This window comes from Crocodylus siamensis, chromosome 5 (genome assembly GCF_052110815.1).
Source record: "Crocodylus siamensis isolate JL-2025a chromosome 5, ASM5211081v1, whole genome shotgun sequence".
In the NCBI taxonomy this organism is placed as follows: domain Eukaryota; kingdom Metazoa; phylum Chordata; order Crocodylia; family Crocodylidae; genus Crocodylus; species Crocodylus siamensis.
Window position 1 is genome coordinate 167222499 of NC_143399.1, and position 17314 is coordinate 167239812.

The following is a 17314-nucleotide window of genomic DNA, read 5'->3' on the forward strand; positions in this document are numbered from 1 at the left end:
GCCCGCCCTGTCCTCAGAATTCTAGGAAGAGCAGAAAAGGGGCGGAGCCGAGCCGTGCCGGGACCGAACGGGAGCAAGGCCAGAACGGGCTGGGCCAAGCCATTGGCTCACTTTAGAAGGCTCGGCCAACAGCCAATGAGGAGAGGAGCCCCCGGTTCCTGGAAAAGTCCCCGGGAGGCACAGTCACCGGCGCGGATGACATTGTCCGCGCGTAAACAAGGGCAGGGGGAGGGTTGAAGCCCGCGGAGGCCACGCCCGCTCGCTGGACACCCCCGCCGCCGCTGAGAGGGGGCGGGGCTTGCTTCTTGGCCCCGCCTCCTTTGCAGGCAAGTAAATAGCGGCGCATGGAAGCGGGACGAGCCAGAGCGCCGTGCTCGTCCCAGCCGACTCGCGTCGCAGCCCAGCTCAGCCCAGCCCAGCCCAGCGGAGCGATGAAGGCGGCCCGCATAGCGCTGCGCAGCGCTGCCCCGCTGGCGGCGAGCTGCCCCCCGGCGCCGCGGGAGGTGGAGCGCTTCGCCCGCTTCTCGCCGTCCCCGCTCTCCATGCAGCAGTTCCTGGACTTCGGTAAGAGCCGGGGCAGGGGCTAGGCTGTCCTCGCCTTTGGTCCCTTTGCAAAATGCAGCTCAAGCGATGCACTCTGACACCCCGGGGCGGGGGGTGAGCAGCCCCGGCGCTAGCCCCAGATGCCTGGCTCCCACGGGTATAAAGGTGTCTGGACGTGGCTGCCTAGGGTTTAGGTATCACTGCACCCGGGTAGGCCACCTGTAGAGGCAGGGGTGGCGCTTGGGGGGGCTATAGGGACTAGAAAATTTGCCTTGCCCCTCCCCACAACCCCTCCCAGCACTGCCCCTATCCAAAACCCCTGCCCCACTCCCTTCCACAGAGGCTTAGCATGTGCCCAGCCCCCATGGGGCCCATGTCCCACCTCTGCATAGCGCAGCCCCCACAGTCGTCTGTCTAGCCCACCTCAGCCCTCCCCCACCAGGAAGAGGCTGGTGCCCACCCATGTGTAGAGCCCAGAGATCCCCCTGGGGATGACCCAGCCCTGCAGTGCCTTCTCGAGGACCTGCAGTGCCATGATTGCAGAAGTGAAAAGACCCAGTTTTGAAATTGGATCTGAGAGAAGCTGGCTCATGTGTGCTGATGTCCATCCCTGGGTTTGTTTTGCAGGGTTGGCGAATGGATGTGAGAGAACCTCTTTTGCCTTTCTGCGACAGGAGCTTCCTGTGCGGCTAGCAAATATCCTGAAAGAAATTGACCTCCTTCCTGTTCAGTTGCAGAGCACTCCCTCTGTCAACCTGGTGAAGAGCTGGTAAGTATCTAGGATTCCACCAAAGTCCTCGTGACAGGGTGCCCTGGAGCTGACGACTCCAAGTTACCGCTGCTCTCATCCGTTGATCAAGAGATGGTAAAATTAGACTAGACCACAAGGTAACTGAAACCTTTTGGGAAGTAGGCAGGAAGGGCCTCTGAATGTCTCCAGTAAATCTGGCTGTATTACAAGGGCATAGAGAATGTAGTCCTGTTCCCCTCAGCCAAATGGTTAAGTTGCCATAACTTGTTCTTGTCCAAGTGTGTGTGTGTGTGTGTTTTTTTTGTTTTTTTTGTTTTTTACCAAAAAAAATGTCTTACAACAGACAGATTTATCTGCCAGCTGCACATCAGAAGAAATAAAATCCCAAATACTTCTATATTCCCTACAGAGGAACAGCTCTAAAATGTAGCAGTCCACTGTGAAATGTAATGTCTCTGGGTCTCTTTGCTGGTCTGGTGCCAATGTGTCACAGAATTCAGTGGGGCAGATTCTAGCCCGATTTGTTGGCTTGTGTAACAAGAACAGCAGTTAACGTTTCTATCAGACTAACTAGAAAGGTTGTGGAATCTCCATCCCTGGAAGTCTTCAAGAGCAAGTTTTGAGAGACTCTTGCTTGGGATGGTCTGGTCATGAATGATCCTGCCGTGGGCAGGCGACCAAACTAAGGGCACTCTTACATGTGCTCCGGGGGGGTGGCAAGGGGGACGTTGTCTTTAATTAACACAGCTTCAAGAGCCACTCTAAAGTACCACAGAGTCTCATTTATCGTCATCCCCACACTTTAAAATGGTGGCAGAGATGCTTGAATGAAAGCTTGTTGGAGCTTTAGTTCAAGCACCCCTGCTGCCATTTTGAAGTGTGGGAATGCTGATACAAGAGACGCACAAGGCAATTGCCATACTCCAGCAGACTTGATTTTAATTGAGTCTGCTCCAATGTGCTGTAACTACAGTATCAGAAGCCTCCATGCTTATGTACAGGCACCCTAAATGACCTTGTGAGGTCCCTTCCCTCTCTACTTTCCTGTGATCCGATGAAAAAGATCTGTCATGATTAACTCCATGGAATGCAAATTGTATGTCAAGGAAACGTTAGAAGATGTAGTCATAAAATAAACTTAGTCCCTTCTCACCTACACCAGAAGGATTTAGCCTACATAATCAATTGTTGTTGATAACAGATATGCCAGACAGAGCACTTTCAGGTTCAGTTTACAGTTTGTAGGAGTGGCTTACATGAGAGTGAGCAAAAAGTCTTTTTTCTGGATCTAAAAAAGGACTTGGGTGACTAAAGTGGGACTTCAGCATTTAGGTGTGTAAATCTAGATTTGTGATTGCCCAGGGTTAGGGCGATCTTTAGAGTTCCCCAGCCAACTGCAGATGTATTGCTGCTTATTTCCAGATCTGTCCCAATCTTGAAAGAGCTGAGCAGCTCAGAGTTTAGCACAATTAATCCTGACCAACATCCCAGAGATTATGCACTTGTCTAAGTTCCCTGAGGACTCAATCCTGTAGGCTTTCTCAGAGTGTTAACACACTGGCAGAATCAGCTTCCTTGCAAAACGATAGCAGATTCTGTGGGAACAAGATGAAGGATCTTCACTTGTCTATTAAAAAAAAAAAAAAAAAAAAAAAAAAATCTGGTGGTTAGTATCCCCAGAAGTGAGACCCAAGTTCAATATTCATCCATCTGTGTGTTCCATAAACGGTATTTGGAGTAGAACCCAGGGCTCCTGCTTCCTACTTCTGTGATCTCTGCTGTTATTGGGGGGGGGGGAAGCAGAATTGCCTTGCTGTGCTTTAAAATAAGAGTGAGCCTTGCGAGAGATGATTCTGGGTGATGTTCCCTAAGTGGATGAAGGTGACCAGGTCCTAGACGGGTGCAGATTTCAAACATCTCTAGGTGCTCTTGGTCAGCTCTAAATTACTCTTTATTCTGGATCCCACAGAGGCATCTATCTTTTCCCATATCCTCTCTAGGGAGCCTGGGCACCTAATACAGATTTGGGATTCCAATCTAGGTCCAGGCAGCTAAAATTGGGCATTACAGTACTTACCCATTGGGCACCTAATTGGATCAAGTCATTTGACAGTGATGACTGGAATCAAACTGAGTCACTTATTGGAGCTATGATAATTTATTTACCTGTTAAGTAGTAATTTCAAGGAAAATGTTCTCTGCTACTTCCAGATTAATAGCAATTAAGTAAGCAGCCTGTATGTCTTGTGATGTCTCTTTTTAGGTATATGCGGAGTCTAATGGATCTAGTTGAGTTCCATCAAAAAAGTCCAGATGATCACAGGGTTTTATCTGAGTAAGTGTCTTTTTTTTTTTTAAATGAACCTCTTTATTTTGCTTTCCCTCCTTTCACAATGTAGTGAACCTGAAATGACAAATATCAAGTTATCAGAATCGTTAAGTAACCAGGGACTGACCTTTTGTTTTCATTAGAACTTTCTATATTGTGTAGTATTTCTCAACAGTACTAAAGCTTAAAGGCAGCAGTTCCATTGCAAATCTCATTTGGCATGAAAAAATAAATTTTAGCAAAAAATGCTTTTAGTAAAATTGTATCCCAGTTTAAGTTTTGTTGAGAGCCACTTTCTCTCTCTTTTTTTAAATTTTCATGTGGTCAGTCTCAGTTTTCTGAAAAAAAATTTTTTTCATTGATCTAGCTTTATAGATTCACTCCTTACAGTCCGAAACCGACACCACAATGTTGTCCCTACAATGGCACAAGGAATAATTGAATACAAAGACACCTTTAAAGTGGACCCAGTCACGAATCAAAACATTCAATACTTCTTGGATCGATTTTACATGAACCGTATTTCCTTCCGGATGCTAATAAATCAACATAGTAAGTTGAAGATCCCTTTTCTTGAAACCAACATCTTGTAAGCCTTTCTAGAACACATTAGAGACTCTCATTAATGAGTCAGAAGAAATATTAAGATGACTTTGGTTGTCACTTGGTAATGACAAGAATGAGTGGTGACAGCAACAACCACCTGTTGTTGTCTTGACTCAATACTAACTCTAAATTAAGGAAGGGTTTTTGTGGACATCTAGTGATAAAATCCATGCCTACAAAAATACTTTTAGATGTTAATGTACTAGCAAACAAAATGAAGTTAAGTGTAGCTTGTTTTTTCAATAAGTGGGAGTTCTCCAGATCAGACCTAAGCTGGCTGCTTGCAGACATCTAAAAAAATAAAACAAACGGTGCTTTACTTTAAACTCAGTATATTACTGTGCCAAGCCTTGCACATGCCCAGAAGAGGCAGTGCAATACTTCAGTCGGCCTCTGCAGTGTCTGTAAAGATTGCATACTTTAGTGGGGCTTTTTTGGCACTTTTATCTAATAGCTGATTTAATCAGCTTTAGGTAAAAGCATTAAAAAGCCCCCCCACTGAAGCTCCCGATCCTTACAGGCACTGCAGAGCCAGGTTGAAGTAATGTACTGCTGCTTCTGTTAAAGCATGGATTTATTTGTTTTATACATCTGCAAGCAGCCTCTGTTCTTGACACTTCCAAGTTTAAACAGTTTCTTTTGAAGAAGCTTTAAAAAAAACAAAACAAAAAACCAACAAGCTTTAAATCTTTTTCAGCTCAATACACGTTGTAAGTATTAAAAGGAACATACTCTTGGCCTGGGTTGATTTTGAATGAACTGACTCTTTCATAATTAAATTTAGCAACTTGAAGTGAGATGTAACATGAGTTTTATCTTTAAAACAGCACTTCTTTTTGATGGTAATGCCAACTTGATGCACCCCCAGCAAATTGGAAGCATTGATCCTTGCTGCGATGTGGTGGCAGTAGTTCATGGTATGTAGATTTTTAAATCTCTTAAAGTTTCAATTCATGGCCAAAAGATATTCTTGTTTGCAAGTGGTTTGACAGGCAGCCAAGATAGGTTTATCAAACATGCCAGAAGTGACTTCTCTGTTAACTGCTGACATAAATGCCTGACCTACTTATACATTTTGATATCCTGGCCTTAAAGAGGATGAAAAAGAGCAGCAAATCTTAGCTAGTACTAAGATATGATAATAACATAAGACCTATTTGAACAAGTATTTTTATGTGATATACTGGGCAGGAGTGATTGAAGTTATTGGTGATTTAAAGACAAACCCAGCTGTGCCTTAGATGCTATCCTGCATTCTCTAGACACCTGGGGGGTTTTTTATAACACATTCATTTTTATGATAAATCCTAGTGAAGCTACTGAATTCCCATGTATAGTTTAATTGCCAGCGTCCTAATTCTGTAATAACTTCCAGCGTTCTTACCACTTGAAATTTGAGAATTTATATTTACACATTGCAACACAGCAGATGTCAACAAAGTCAGCTATAATGTGAGGCCCGAAGTAAGAAATAACTATGTTATGTAACTTTTTTTTTTTGTTTCTTCTATGTATATTTACACTTGTAAAATTTATTTTTAAAAAAATGTAGATGCTTTTGAAAGCTCCCGAATGCTCTGTGACAAGTATTATTTAACTTCACCAGAACTGAAGCTTACTCAAGTGAATGGTAAGGTGTTTTTAATATTTTGTTTGCAAACTAATGTCCCATATCAAAAGCCAAATTGCTTTTAATTCCTCTTAAAGAAAGGATCTCCCTCTGTTCCTCTTCTAGATCATTTGTCAGTCCTGTCTAGCTGGTGCATATCTTTTTGAAGCTAATCTATCTGCTGACTCAAATGCATGCTCTTCTTTCTGCCTCATTGGTTGAAATCCCGATTTACCTCAATTTTTTTCAGTTTCATGAGGGAGAATGCTAACTTTTGTGAGGTATGGTTCTTGTAAATACTGAACAGAACAACCATTGCTCTGTATCCATTTAAAAAGCAAGTATAGATTTGTTGCTAAGGAAGAACTTCCTTTGCACATAGTGGTGACACATTGCTAAATCCAGGAACAGCTGAAATGCCTACTACCGATGCATGTTTTGCAGCCTGGGTGGTCCTCTTCCTTTATGCATCAAATGTGTTTTAAGACTTGACAAAACTATAGGAAAGCTAAAAGCTGAATAATTAGAAGTTGCTTAAAAAGAACCTGTTCATGAAATGGCACTTACTACCTCTGGTCAAACACTTAGGGTTAATTTCCTTTTTTTTAATTTTAAAAAAGGCACAACACTTTATCATCTTTTCTGTAACATGACATTATTATTAGCTTATAGTAGAACTTGGGAAAACAAAACCAACAGTTCTTCTTCCCCTTTTTAAAAAATGTGCTTGTTTTCCTCTTAGGAAAAGTGCCAGGACAAGCCATTCACATAGTGTATGTCCCTTCTCATCTTTTCCACATGTTGTTTGAGCTATTTAAGGTATGTATGGCTATGGGTAGATAAGAGTACTTCTTTCTCTCAAGCCATTTTCTGGGTCACGGCTGTTGTTCTAGCATCTAAAAATAAATCTACTCTTTAAAGTTACAATGTTTGAGCTTCTCATCAGGCAGGTATAGCTTAGTTGTTATAACTGTATTTTGGGTACTCCTTCCAATTTCTTCAGTCCCAGATAAAGATATACGTAGAAATAGCTTGAAATGAAGTGTAAGTTTTCTTTAGTTTCTGCTACAATAAATCACCAAAGCTAGGCACTGATGGTATATGGCAGATTGATTAGTCTTTCCCACCAAGTTCCTGTGCTAGGCATGTGTATCTTGAGAAACTTCAATATGAGTACACCAGTAAAGACCTTTTGTGGCTGATACCAATGGCTGATTATTAATCAACCATATCAGCTGATGCTGATTATGCAGCCCAGCAGCTTGGAGAGCAGCATGGAGACAGTAAGTCTGTGGGAGGAGGGGGGTAAGAGGCATGGGTGGCGGGGGGGAGACTGAGACTAAGGATCCCATGGTGAGTGAGGGAGTGGAGCAGGGGCAGGCACTGACCGGGTGGGGCATGGTGCGGAACCATGGGTGGCTTGTCCAAGTATAGTGAGGAAAGGGTACAACTCTCTGCCACTACACACCACCAGGGGCAGCATAGGGGGGCATGTTCCCCCTAGATCTGAGTGGGGCGAAGGCAGGATACTGTACCAGCCTCTTTCTGGTGGGGGAGGCTAGGGTGGGGCTGCGCTTGGGTGGGCTGTGGTAGCAATGGGAGGCGGGGCTACTGCCACCGCCCGGCCCAGCCTGTGCACTGGGAAGAGACTAGTGCAGCCCACCCTTATCCCATACACAAATCCAGGGGGAACATGCCTCTCCATGCCTCTCCTGCGGGTGCATACAGTGGTGGGGAGCTCCCATCCCATACCCTATCTTGCCCCAGCTGGGAAGTGCCTCAAATGGTGTGCAGAGTGCCTGCCCCTGCCCCGCTCCCTCACTGCGGGGGCCTCAATCTGCCCCCTTCCTCCCCCACCCCACCTCCCTGACACCCCTTGTCCCTCACAGACTTACCAGCTGGATGCTGCTTACCAAGCTGCCATACTGCATTCCTACCCATGTTCATGCTGTGGCTTCATGCATACACACACCACTTTATCAGTGACATTATTGGCGACACCAGCAAAAAAAGGCGATTGCCAACCATGTCAATTTTCCTTTTATCAGTGCTGATTCAATATGAACTGATATTGATGCACCTCTAAATATAATTTTCATTACGATGCTTCTGTAGTGACAGTTAAAATGAAGTCTTCTGATTAATTTTCTTATAGAATGCAATGAGAGCAACAATTGAGTATCAAGAAAACCGGTCCTCACTTTCTCCAATTGAAGTAACAGTTGTTCTGGGAAATGAAGACCTAACAATAAAGGTAATCTGATAGATCTTATTTCGCATATGAGTTGATATAGTCGGAGAACACTACAAACATCATAATAGAAAAATCTGGGTTTTTTTTGGGGGGGGTGGGATTTTTTTTCTTTAAACTATAGACTAAGGTTAATATTTACCAGAGAGGCTTCAGTTGATACTGACTCAAGATGGAGGTTGTTTATCAGAGAAACCAAATCCCGACTTAATATTAATTATATTACTGCTAAAGCTTTGTAGTAGAATAGTTGCTAATGTTGAAGCAGTACTCCATAAGGCTGTTTGAAGCTTCGGGTACTGATTTTGATTCAGCAGCCGAATCTCCAAATCCAAATTCAAATCGGGAGACCAAGAAAAAGGTCTGAATCACTTGGGAGATATGGACAGTCCCTGTTTGCCGCCGCAGGGAGCTGGACCCAGACTGTGAGCCAGTAAATAGGGAGTGGGGGCTGAAGGAGGGGATCATGGGGGAGACCCCAGGCATGCCCCCCTGCCCAGCCCCAGCTCCCTTCTTTCGGGCAGAGAGAAAAAAATCCCCACTCACTGGCTCCTGCCCCCTACTGTCCTGTGTTGCTTGGGGCTCTGCCACAAGCCCCCATCCTCCATCCACTTGCTCTCCCAGCCCCATCAAGAGCTGCCCCAGCTCCTGGCTCTCTTTTTTTTTTTCTTTTTAAAGGCTGCTGGTGAGTGCAGGGCTGTCAGGGTTTATGGGGGCTAATGGCAGAGTCCCCCCACGCAGCATGGGGCAGCAGGGATTTGCCCCTCTTCTCCCCCCCCACCCCCCGCCTAGTAGCAGCCAGTGAGCACCAGGACTTTTTAAAGAACCCGACACTGAGCGGGACGGCCATGGCAGGGGGTGGGGAGGAAATCAGTCATGTTTGACTCGGCCCATTTTTTGACAGCAGCCAAATCGATTTGAGGCAGTGATTCAAAACACTGTCCCCCGAATTGGCTGAATTTGAATCCAAAGCAAATGCTAGCCACTACGCAAAGGCCTAATACTCTAAGTATGCAACTTTTCTTTCTCTTTAAATCAGATCTCTGACAGAGGGGGTGGTGTTCCTGTGAGGCAAGTTGAGCGCCTGTTTAGCTACCTGTATTCTACAGCACCAAGGCCAGTGATGGATGATTCTCATAGTGCTCCTCTGGTAAGATATCGTGGAGTCCTTCACGGCATGCATTATAACAACTTTTGTATTAAGCTTAAATTACACACATCTATTTTACTCAATGTAAGACCTTTGTAAGGTATCCAGCTATCAAGTAAACTTTATAACTTGGAAAATTCCCACTTGCTTGGAAAAGAAACAGTAACAGGCTGCAGCACTTCCTAACTTACCTTTTTAATGCAGTATTCCCTGATCACTTCAGGGAGTTTATTTTAAAATTTAATACCATTTTGGATGAAAGGATTTGCTTTTTCCTTGCATGTTTAAAGGCTTTTTCTAAGTTTAAGAAGAACCTCAATTTGCTTCACTTTTTTTGCACTTGCTACATGGTACAATCCCTAAGCATGAAACTCCCAAACTGAGATGTCAAACAGCAAAATTCTAAGCTTCTCTCACTAGCACTCTGCAAATTTCTGGCAGGAAGAAGACTGATCTAGGAAATAATTAATTTAAAAACTGTCACGTTTTATGTACAATCTCCCACTTGCAGACTTGCTTGCGTAGGTGCTAGATGACATGGGTTAATGCAGGTTTTTATAGCATTCCGATATTTTACAAGAGGTTTCTTTCTTGGTTGTATTGAGCTCTGATACTGGAAGGATGCTTAGACTTAGTGGAAAAAGAAATCTTGACTCTACTGTACCTTGTATTTCTAGGCTGGCTTTGGGTATGGCTTACCAATTTCTCGTCTGTATGCTAAATACTTCCAAGGAAACTTGAATCTGTACTCCATATCGGGTTATGGAATAGATGCTGTTATCTATCTGAAGGTATGCATTTGGTTTTTTTAGAAAAAGTAATTCTGTTGATAACATTAATTCAGTGGGATGAGTATGTGTAGTCAAAGTATGGTTCTGAAGTGATTAGGGTGCTATATATACAACACTATGTAGAAATACTTGGGCTAGCTCTGCACACATTGGCTCAAGAAGCAGTATGACTGTTTAGCCTGAATGCAGCACTGTGCTTCTCAGCAGAGTTCATTAACCTGGATGCAACCTAGCACTAACAAAGGTATGGTGCTTCTGGTTCCAGAACAAGTGTGTGCAGAGCTAGCTTGCATATATCTGCACAGTACTACTTCGCATAACATAGATTCTGGTACGCAGAGTAGCAGTTCACATCTCATTTGGCTTATCCACACAGCATTGCATTGTCATGCATCTCCATAACCTGAGGACTGATTTGGCCTTTGGTTGATAAAAATGTAGCTGGACTTAACTAATTTGCTTCTCGGTTTTTCTGAAATACTTTTCAACTAAAATTTAGGACAAGTTTTTATAGTTATGGAATAGAAGGAAGAGTTAGCTAGCACTCTTGTTCCAGAAGTTTGGGTAGACAGAGCATCTACAAGGGTGTTTCAGAAAGCAACTCTGTTTTCAAAATAGAACTATTTTGTGTGCAGTGATAACTTACTGGACCACAACACTTTTCTACAGCCATGAACAATGGGTGCATTCAACAGTTCTGTCATCAGTGTTCCCTGCTGTTAATTTTTTTAACACCCTCATAATTTACTTGAGCAGCAGATTTTCATTTTCATCGCTGTCATGGTCAGCAGTAAGACTTCTGTTTCTGTAGGCTAATAGAAGCTAATGCTAACAGATAACATTAACTTGTTCCGTTCATTATTCATTGCATGGATGCCAAACGCAACCAAAATTTTTAAATACTTCAGAATATTAGTACAAGTTCAGAAGAGTCCAGTCTTGTACATTAGTCTTGTACATTTCTAAAAGTAATCCTAAAATACTGTAAAGCTGGTAATCTGTCTTCCTCTAAAAGGAACTTCTTTTGGATCTTTAGATTAACTAAAAATAAAGTTATATATTGCATCAAAAGACAATCTAGGAAATGGTATAGTGCGGAAGTGTTCCACTTGAAAAAATATTGTCCTCTTGAGTGTAAACATCTTCCCTAGTACAAATTATTGTATTTGCAAATGTGAGAAGGGAGAGAGTCTAAAAATATTTTTGTTGCAAAAAGGTTTCATGATTTGAGACTATCAAATAAGTTCTATCTTGCAGTAGACAGACGGGCTACAAAAAGGTTCAAGGCCTATAAAACCTCATCACGTATATGGCTTTTCACAGATGAACTAGAAAACTATTTACAGAGATGAATAATAGCAACAGAGTGGCTCAACTTGAACCTTAATACTTATATGTAATACATGCACAAGGTGCCTGTTTATTCCTTTTACATGATATACTGAGAACCATTATTGTCCTGGAGTAGTGATTTAAAAGACATTTGTTCAATAAATTCAGTGTAGTAGAGGCAATATCTTTTATTGTATATTGCCTCTACCATACTGGCTGCTTGTACTTTTAGACCAACATGGCTACCACCTTTTTATCCCTTGTCCGATAAAGTAATTCTTGTGCTCTGTGTATGTGGTGTGTGTTTTTTCAGGCCCTGTCAACAGATTCAGTAGAAAAACTCCCAGTATTCAACAAGTCTGCCTATAAGCATTATCAAGCGACTTCAGAGGCAGATGACTGGTGTGTCCCCAGCAAAGAACCAAAAAACCTAGCAAAGCAAAGCATAGCTATTTGAATGAAGTGCATGTCCAAGGTACTAAAAAGGGATCAAGCTGGCTTTTCAATTAAGACTAGTGCTTGAAAGCATTAGTCTGAAGTGCCTTCATACAGACAGGCCTTCCGACAGATCCTAAACAGAAGAAGAGGGAAGCTCACGCTGCACAGGAGGACTGTGACATGACTACTAAAATCTGCAGTACACTCCAGTATAAGCTATACATAAGGAAAGCCATGTGCATCTTTGCCTGTAGTCCTTACAGAAAGAAGCATGCAAGCAGAAACTTGCAACGTTATGTGAATCAATGACTGTTGTAATAGGAGGTATGCAGTTCTTGAACCTGTTCAGTCCTTGAAGTCTAAATACTGACAATTGACAGTAATGCTATTTCTTTTCATTTAAGTAGACACCAGAACTTCACCTTTTATTATGAAACTCTGTACTGTGGTGCATATGCCTGTACTGTATAACTGTGTTCATGACCAAGAGAAAGAAGGCCTGATTTTAAGTGTGGTAGGGTTGCAGCAGGATGAAAACCTTAAGATGCAGTTCAGTTGGCATTGAGGTGGGGAACAAGTTTGTGTTTTTGCAATATAGGAAAGGTCTTGGTGATGAGTTAATGTAATTTTAATTCTAATATCTTTTGGGATACAAAATGAGGCTATTCCTTTTGTATTTGCTGTTTCTGGAAAGATCAGTGACTTGTCCATAAGGTAACCACAGAAATTTCCAGAATATTTTTAAGGGACAAATAGAATGGCACTTGGCTATAACGGCCATAATGAGATGTGTAGTCCACATCTGTAACAGCAGGAGAGCTGTATTGAATAAGCAGGCAGGGATTTTAAAGCCAAGTTAGATATGCTTGTGTTATTGCTCCAAATGACTTGTGTTTTGGGGAGGGAAGAGGGTTGCTTTTATAAACCCAACATGGTAAGAAGCAGTATGTTAGAGTGGTTGTGGGTAGTTCTCTCTTCAATACAGCTACAAAGTTTAGTGGCTCTATAAACAAAACCACCGGCTGTAGGTTGTGGAACATGTCTGAAGCTTGTTCATATGTAAATACTTACCTGCTAAATGTGTCTTCTGGAATTTGTATCAGACGCAGTTGAGCTTAAACATGAAGTATAAAACCACTATACAAAAGCTGCACTGAACACTTGGAAACTGAGTTGCTGGCAAAAAGGATATTGTGAACTAATAACTTGAAGAAATCTTCTCTCTAAATGCAGAAAGTTTTAGGAATGGAATAGTTTCAAAACATGAACAGCACAAGCTATTTTAAAGTAACTTATGTATAGTACAGAAGGAGATGACCAGGGGACAAATGACTATTGGAGAAAATATTCCACTCCCAATCAGGTTTTTTCTTCTCCCTATCTTCCAGTTTTCATAAACAAGGTAAGACTGCTGGGTCCTTGTTAATCTTAATATTAAGTGAAATTACCGGTCTGATTTAAGTCAGGATTTATAATAAGACTGAGTTTGCCCTTCTAACTACTTGTTTGTTTGTTTTTCTTTTTTTAAATAAACTCCTGTGATCTTCTTGGCTCAGTTGTCAATGCAATCAGTGTTTCTAATGTCCAGCACTGAGCTAGGATGACTGTGTGATGACTTTGTAATTCCAGCTCACCTTGGCTAGACAGAGAGGAAGCCAGTAAACACTTTTGCTGTGGACAGAAATTTTAATTTAATTATGTCACTATAAAACCAGAGTTCTTTTACTGTGTCTCAGCAGTGTATTAGTTTTAATGATTGCTGTCAGTATAATCTAACGAACTTATTGCATTAATGTAACTAGTCCAAAAAATTCTTCAGCAATTTTACTAGAAAGCTTTCTCCTCTACCAGATATTGAATATTTTGTAGCCCTATTGATGCTGAGTCTTCTCAGCTGGACCCTCAGGGAACTAAAAGTGATTTCTAATGCATCCTGCATCTTTTTTTAATATATAGAAGACACTGAACCAACTCGGGTTTTTAGTTGATCACCTGAGCATAATGACTTGCTAAATAACTTTAGCAGTCCTAATCTACACATGGAGATAAGTAAAGGTGACCAGAGTGCTGAAACCACTGCAGCACCTAAACACAATAAATAAACTTGATGACAAAAAAACCCCCAAACTTGTATTAACTTCTATTGCTGTGTGCAATAGAATCTTCCCTACATATTCTAGATAACATTTGAATGTTTCTTTCCATGCCAGGAAGTGCTTGGATAACTTGTAGATTGTGTAGGTGATGTGAAGTCATGAAGGGCAACTAAAATGCAGCCTGGTTTTAAGTAAATGCATTATACCTTTCTCTCCCCTTGTCTGCTCTCATTTTAACACCTGAGCATGAGCTATGCTATCATGATATGTAGTATGTCTTTAATATATAACCACAGCTCCTCTAGGCAGAGACTGGGCATCTTTTTTTTTTTTTTCTTTTTCTTTAAGCTCCTTGTGATTTTTGGTATAATAATACTACTTCTTAACAGCATCACCTTGCAGTCTATTTACAAAATTTAAAGGGTGAGGTCCACTTGACAGTCTATGCAACATTCTAATGCAAAATGAATCTTTTTTTGGTACCGAGTTTTATTTGTATATTAACACATTCATAATGCCATGTTTTCAATATGCATACCATGTCAGAAGTCTATGCAAGTCTGTCTACTTGAGGACTACATTACTTTCCACTTAGACAATGCAGTACTCTGCTGTCCTTGAACTGAGATTTTTTTTTTTTTTTTAAGGACATTTTTAAGCCTTTTACTGTATGTAAGATTGTATTGTAATTTTACAATAAATCTCTTAAATGGTTTTTGATTGGTCTCCTCTTCATTTCACTGTTTTGATAGGTGCTCTCTATGCATGTGGATCTTCAGTTGCAGAATCCACGTCTGTCAGAAACGGCTCAGAGCTAGTTTGCATCAAATCATAGCCCAGGGGCTATTTGGCATTCTTTGAAAAACAAATCTATGTTGAACTAGATTATAGCTATCAAAACATTCTTCAGGAAAACTGGCTTGAAGGGTTAAACTTGGAGAAACAACCCAAGTGTCTATAATTTCAGTACTTATCACAGATACTTGTAGCTCACAGCTTTCTGCAATTTGCCATTCAAACACCTGCTAGTTTTTAAACTATTTATTGCAACCTAACCTAAACACTGGCTTAAATCACCTGAATAAGATACAAGTGACTACTTGCTCTTAAGATCGAGGGAACAAGATATAATTAAAACAACTATACATGATCATCGATAAGATCAGCACAGCTGAGGATAAGGGAGAGAGCTCTTTGAAATATCTAGTATAACACTAGTGGCCTTGGAGGAGAGAGGTAGTTTGCTATGTTAGTCTAAGATCAGAGGGACAGTAAGGTAGATTTGTACTTTATGTTATGTGTCTCTGATATGGTCTAAGCTTTATTAGCAGCAGTTTATTTCATGAGATGCTTGAAAGGGAAGTCAGAGTAAGCCTTTATTGCAGCAATCTCCTTATGCTGCGAACACTAACTGCTTTTCCAGGTACCTGCTGAAACTGGACTGCAGGGTTTCCTGGAGGATTTCATAGCATGAACTACATGTTTAATGTCAAACCCTCTTTTAGATGTAATAGTCTTGTACTAAGCAGGCAATGGTAAGTATAACAATTTTTTACATAACATAGGAATACTTTTTTTTATTGGTGGTTGTTGTAGTGGTTAAGAATAAGAGAATAATACTACTGTCCCAAAGTAACATTTGTTGGCCTCTTGTGCCAGCTGTTATACTAATGGAACAAAATGATGGTCCTAGAAACCATTTGAAAATACAGCATAGAGCAAAAGATACCCAATGAATGAACTACAGTTAAAAAAAGATTTTGTTCACTAACTATCCTTGGTACTAGCCATCAACAGTTGTCCACATTACTAGTAAAATAAGATTCCTGTATTGTTATATACCCATGTGGCTTTTTGTTTTGTTTCTTAAAACCCAAAAACTGTTATCACTGCTGACTAGAAAAAGTGCAGCTGTGCAAGCAGGTTGGCTTTTATTGAATGATCCAATAAAATAAGTTCCATGAAAGCTTGAAGGACTGGGGATACAGAACTAGAACAGAAAAATCTCCCATATTTTTCCTTTTAGTGTTGCTACTTTTATTATCTCTCACTTTCTGCTCTCATATTTTTGGTAAAATGTTCTTATCCTGTAATCATAGGAAAAAGTGCAGCTGGAAGAGACCTCAGGAAGGTCATCTAAGTTAATACCCTGCACTCAAGGCAGGGTCATACCTGTCTAAACTATCCCAGACAAGTGTCTAACCTGCTCTTAAGCTTCCAAGGCTGGAGACTCCATAGCCTCTCTAGACAATCTGTTCAACTACTTAACCACACTTGTAGTTAGAAATTTCTTCCTAATATCCCTTGTTGCAATTTAAGACTATTATTACTTGTCCTGTTCCCTGTGGCCACTGAGTCACAATCCTCTTTTATAAGTGCCCTTCATGTATTTGAAGACTGTTATCAAATCCCCTTGGCATTCTCTAAACGAAATAGTCTCAGTTCTTCCAATTGCCCATCCAAAAAAATTGCCACAACTCTTCTTTTCTTTTCTTTAAATATTTCTCAACCTGTATTTGGTTGAGAGCCGTCTGGCTTTCTGGTGCTATTTTTCCTATCCTTTTTAAAAGACCCACACAAATGTTTCCCTTTCCATGTAAGCAATCATTGCAGCTGCTAAGGAATGATGTGCAACAGCAACTTGGAGGAACAGCAGTGTATCCAGTCGTAAATGAAACTGGTTTTGTCTCTGAGGCATTCTATTATTAGGGCTGTGCAAAGCTTCGACTTCAATATTCGATTCGACATATTCAACCTTGAAAAGTGAAAGTTGAGTCAAATAGCAGCTGGTCAAATCAAATACCGGAAGTTGAGTATTAACAGCGGGGGTTGAATATTCGACAAGGGTCAAATATTTGACTTGCCTATACTTTCCTTCCCCCCGCCCCCCACCAGGGAATCCAGTGAGGGGGAGAGGGGGGAGGAGTGCTTTCATGACTGACGTGTGGCTGGCCAGTGACCTATCAGCATTCACTGAGGTCCCTTCCAATCCCAGTGCTCTGGGGGAGGGCCAGAGAAAATGCATAAAAGGCAGCAGTTTTTCAGCTCCCTGCTTTCTGCCTTGGGGTCAGTTCCTGAGCTGCTGGTGCTCTCCAGCACTTGTGCATCAGACCACGATGGCTGGAAGCCCTGATCCTCAACAGGTTCCCTGCTTGCAATGCTAGCAACAGGGATTTCTGAGAACTTGGTGCTTTTATTTTATAACTACTTTTCATATTAGTTTATGGTTATATTGGATAGGGTTAGTAGTAGCCTAGGATCTATTCTACGTATAGGAATTTAGTTATGTTTTATACATCATTCATTCTTTCCACTACACCAATGCTTCTCAATATATTTTCTACACACACAAACACATTTACATAACATCCAGAAATCTAACCCGCGGCGCACAGCACACTTAGGTTCCAGTTTGCAT

The 17314-nt window shown here is 41.5% G+C and overlaps 2 protein-coding genes across 2 annotated transcripts in view; one reads left to right on the top strand and one right to left on the bottom strand.

Moving 5' to 3' along the window:
- Nucleotides 1-250: 250 nt before the first annotated feature.
- On the top strand, nucleotides 251-14611 carry PDK4 (pyruvate dehydrogenase kinase 4). The gene is made up of 11 exons (XM_090046986.1): nucleotides 251-564; nucleotides 1171-1312; nucleotides 3558-3629; nucleotides 3991-4175; nucleotides 5057-5146; nucleotides 5782-5859; nucleotides 6581-6657; nucleotides 7994-8092; nucleotides 9129-9239; nucleotides 9917-10030; nucleotides 11676-14611. Exons 1-11 carry the CDS (start codon nucleotides 345-347, stop codon nucleotides 11817-11819), a joined length of 1332 nt encoding a protein of 443 aa, XP_089903112.1. The 5' UTR covers nucleotides 251-344; the 3' UTR covers nucleotides 11820-14611.
- ASB4 (ankyrin repeat and SOCS box containing 4) overlaps nucleotides 3602-17314 on the bottom strand; it is a 60662-nt gene continuing 46949 nt past the window's right edge. Inside the window, exon 5 of the mRNA XM_090046989.1 lies at nucleotides 3602-3698. Coding sequence (XP_089903115.1) covers nucleotides 3663-3698 — 36 coding nt within the window. The 3' untranslated portion in view covers nucleotides 3602-3662. The remainder of the gene's footprint in view (nucleotides 3699-17314) is intronic.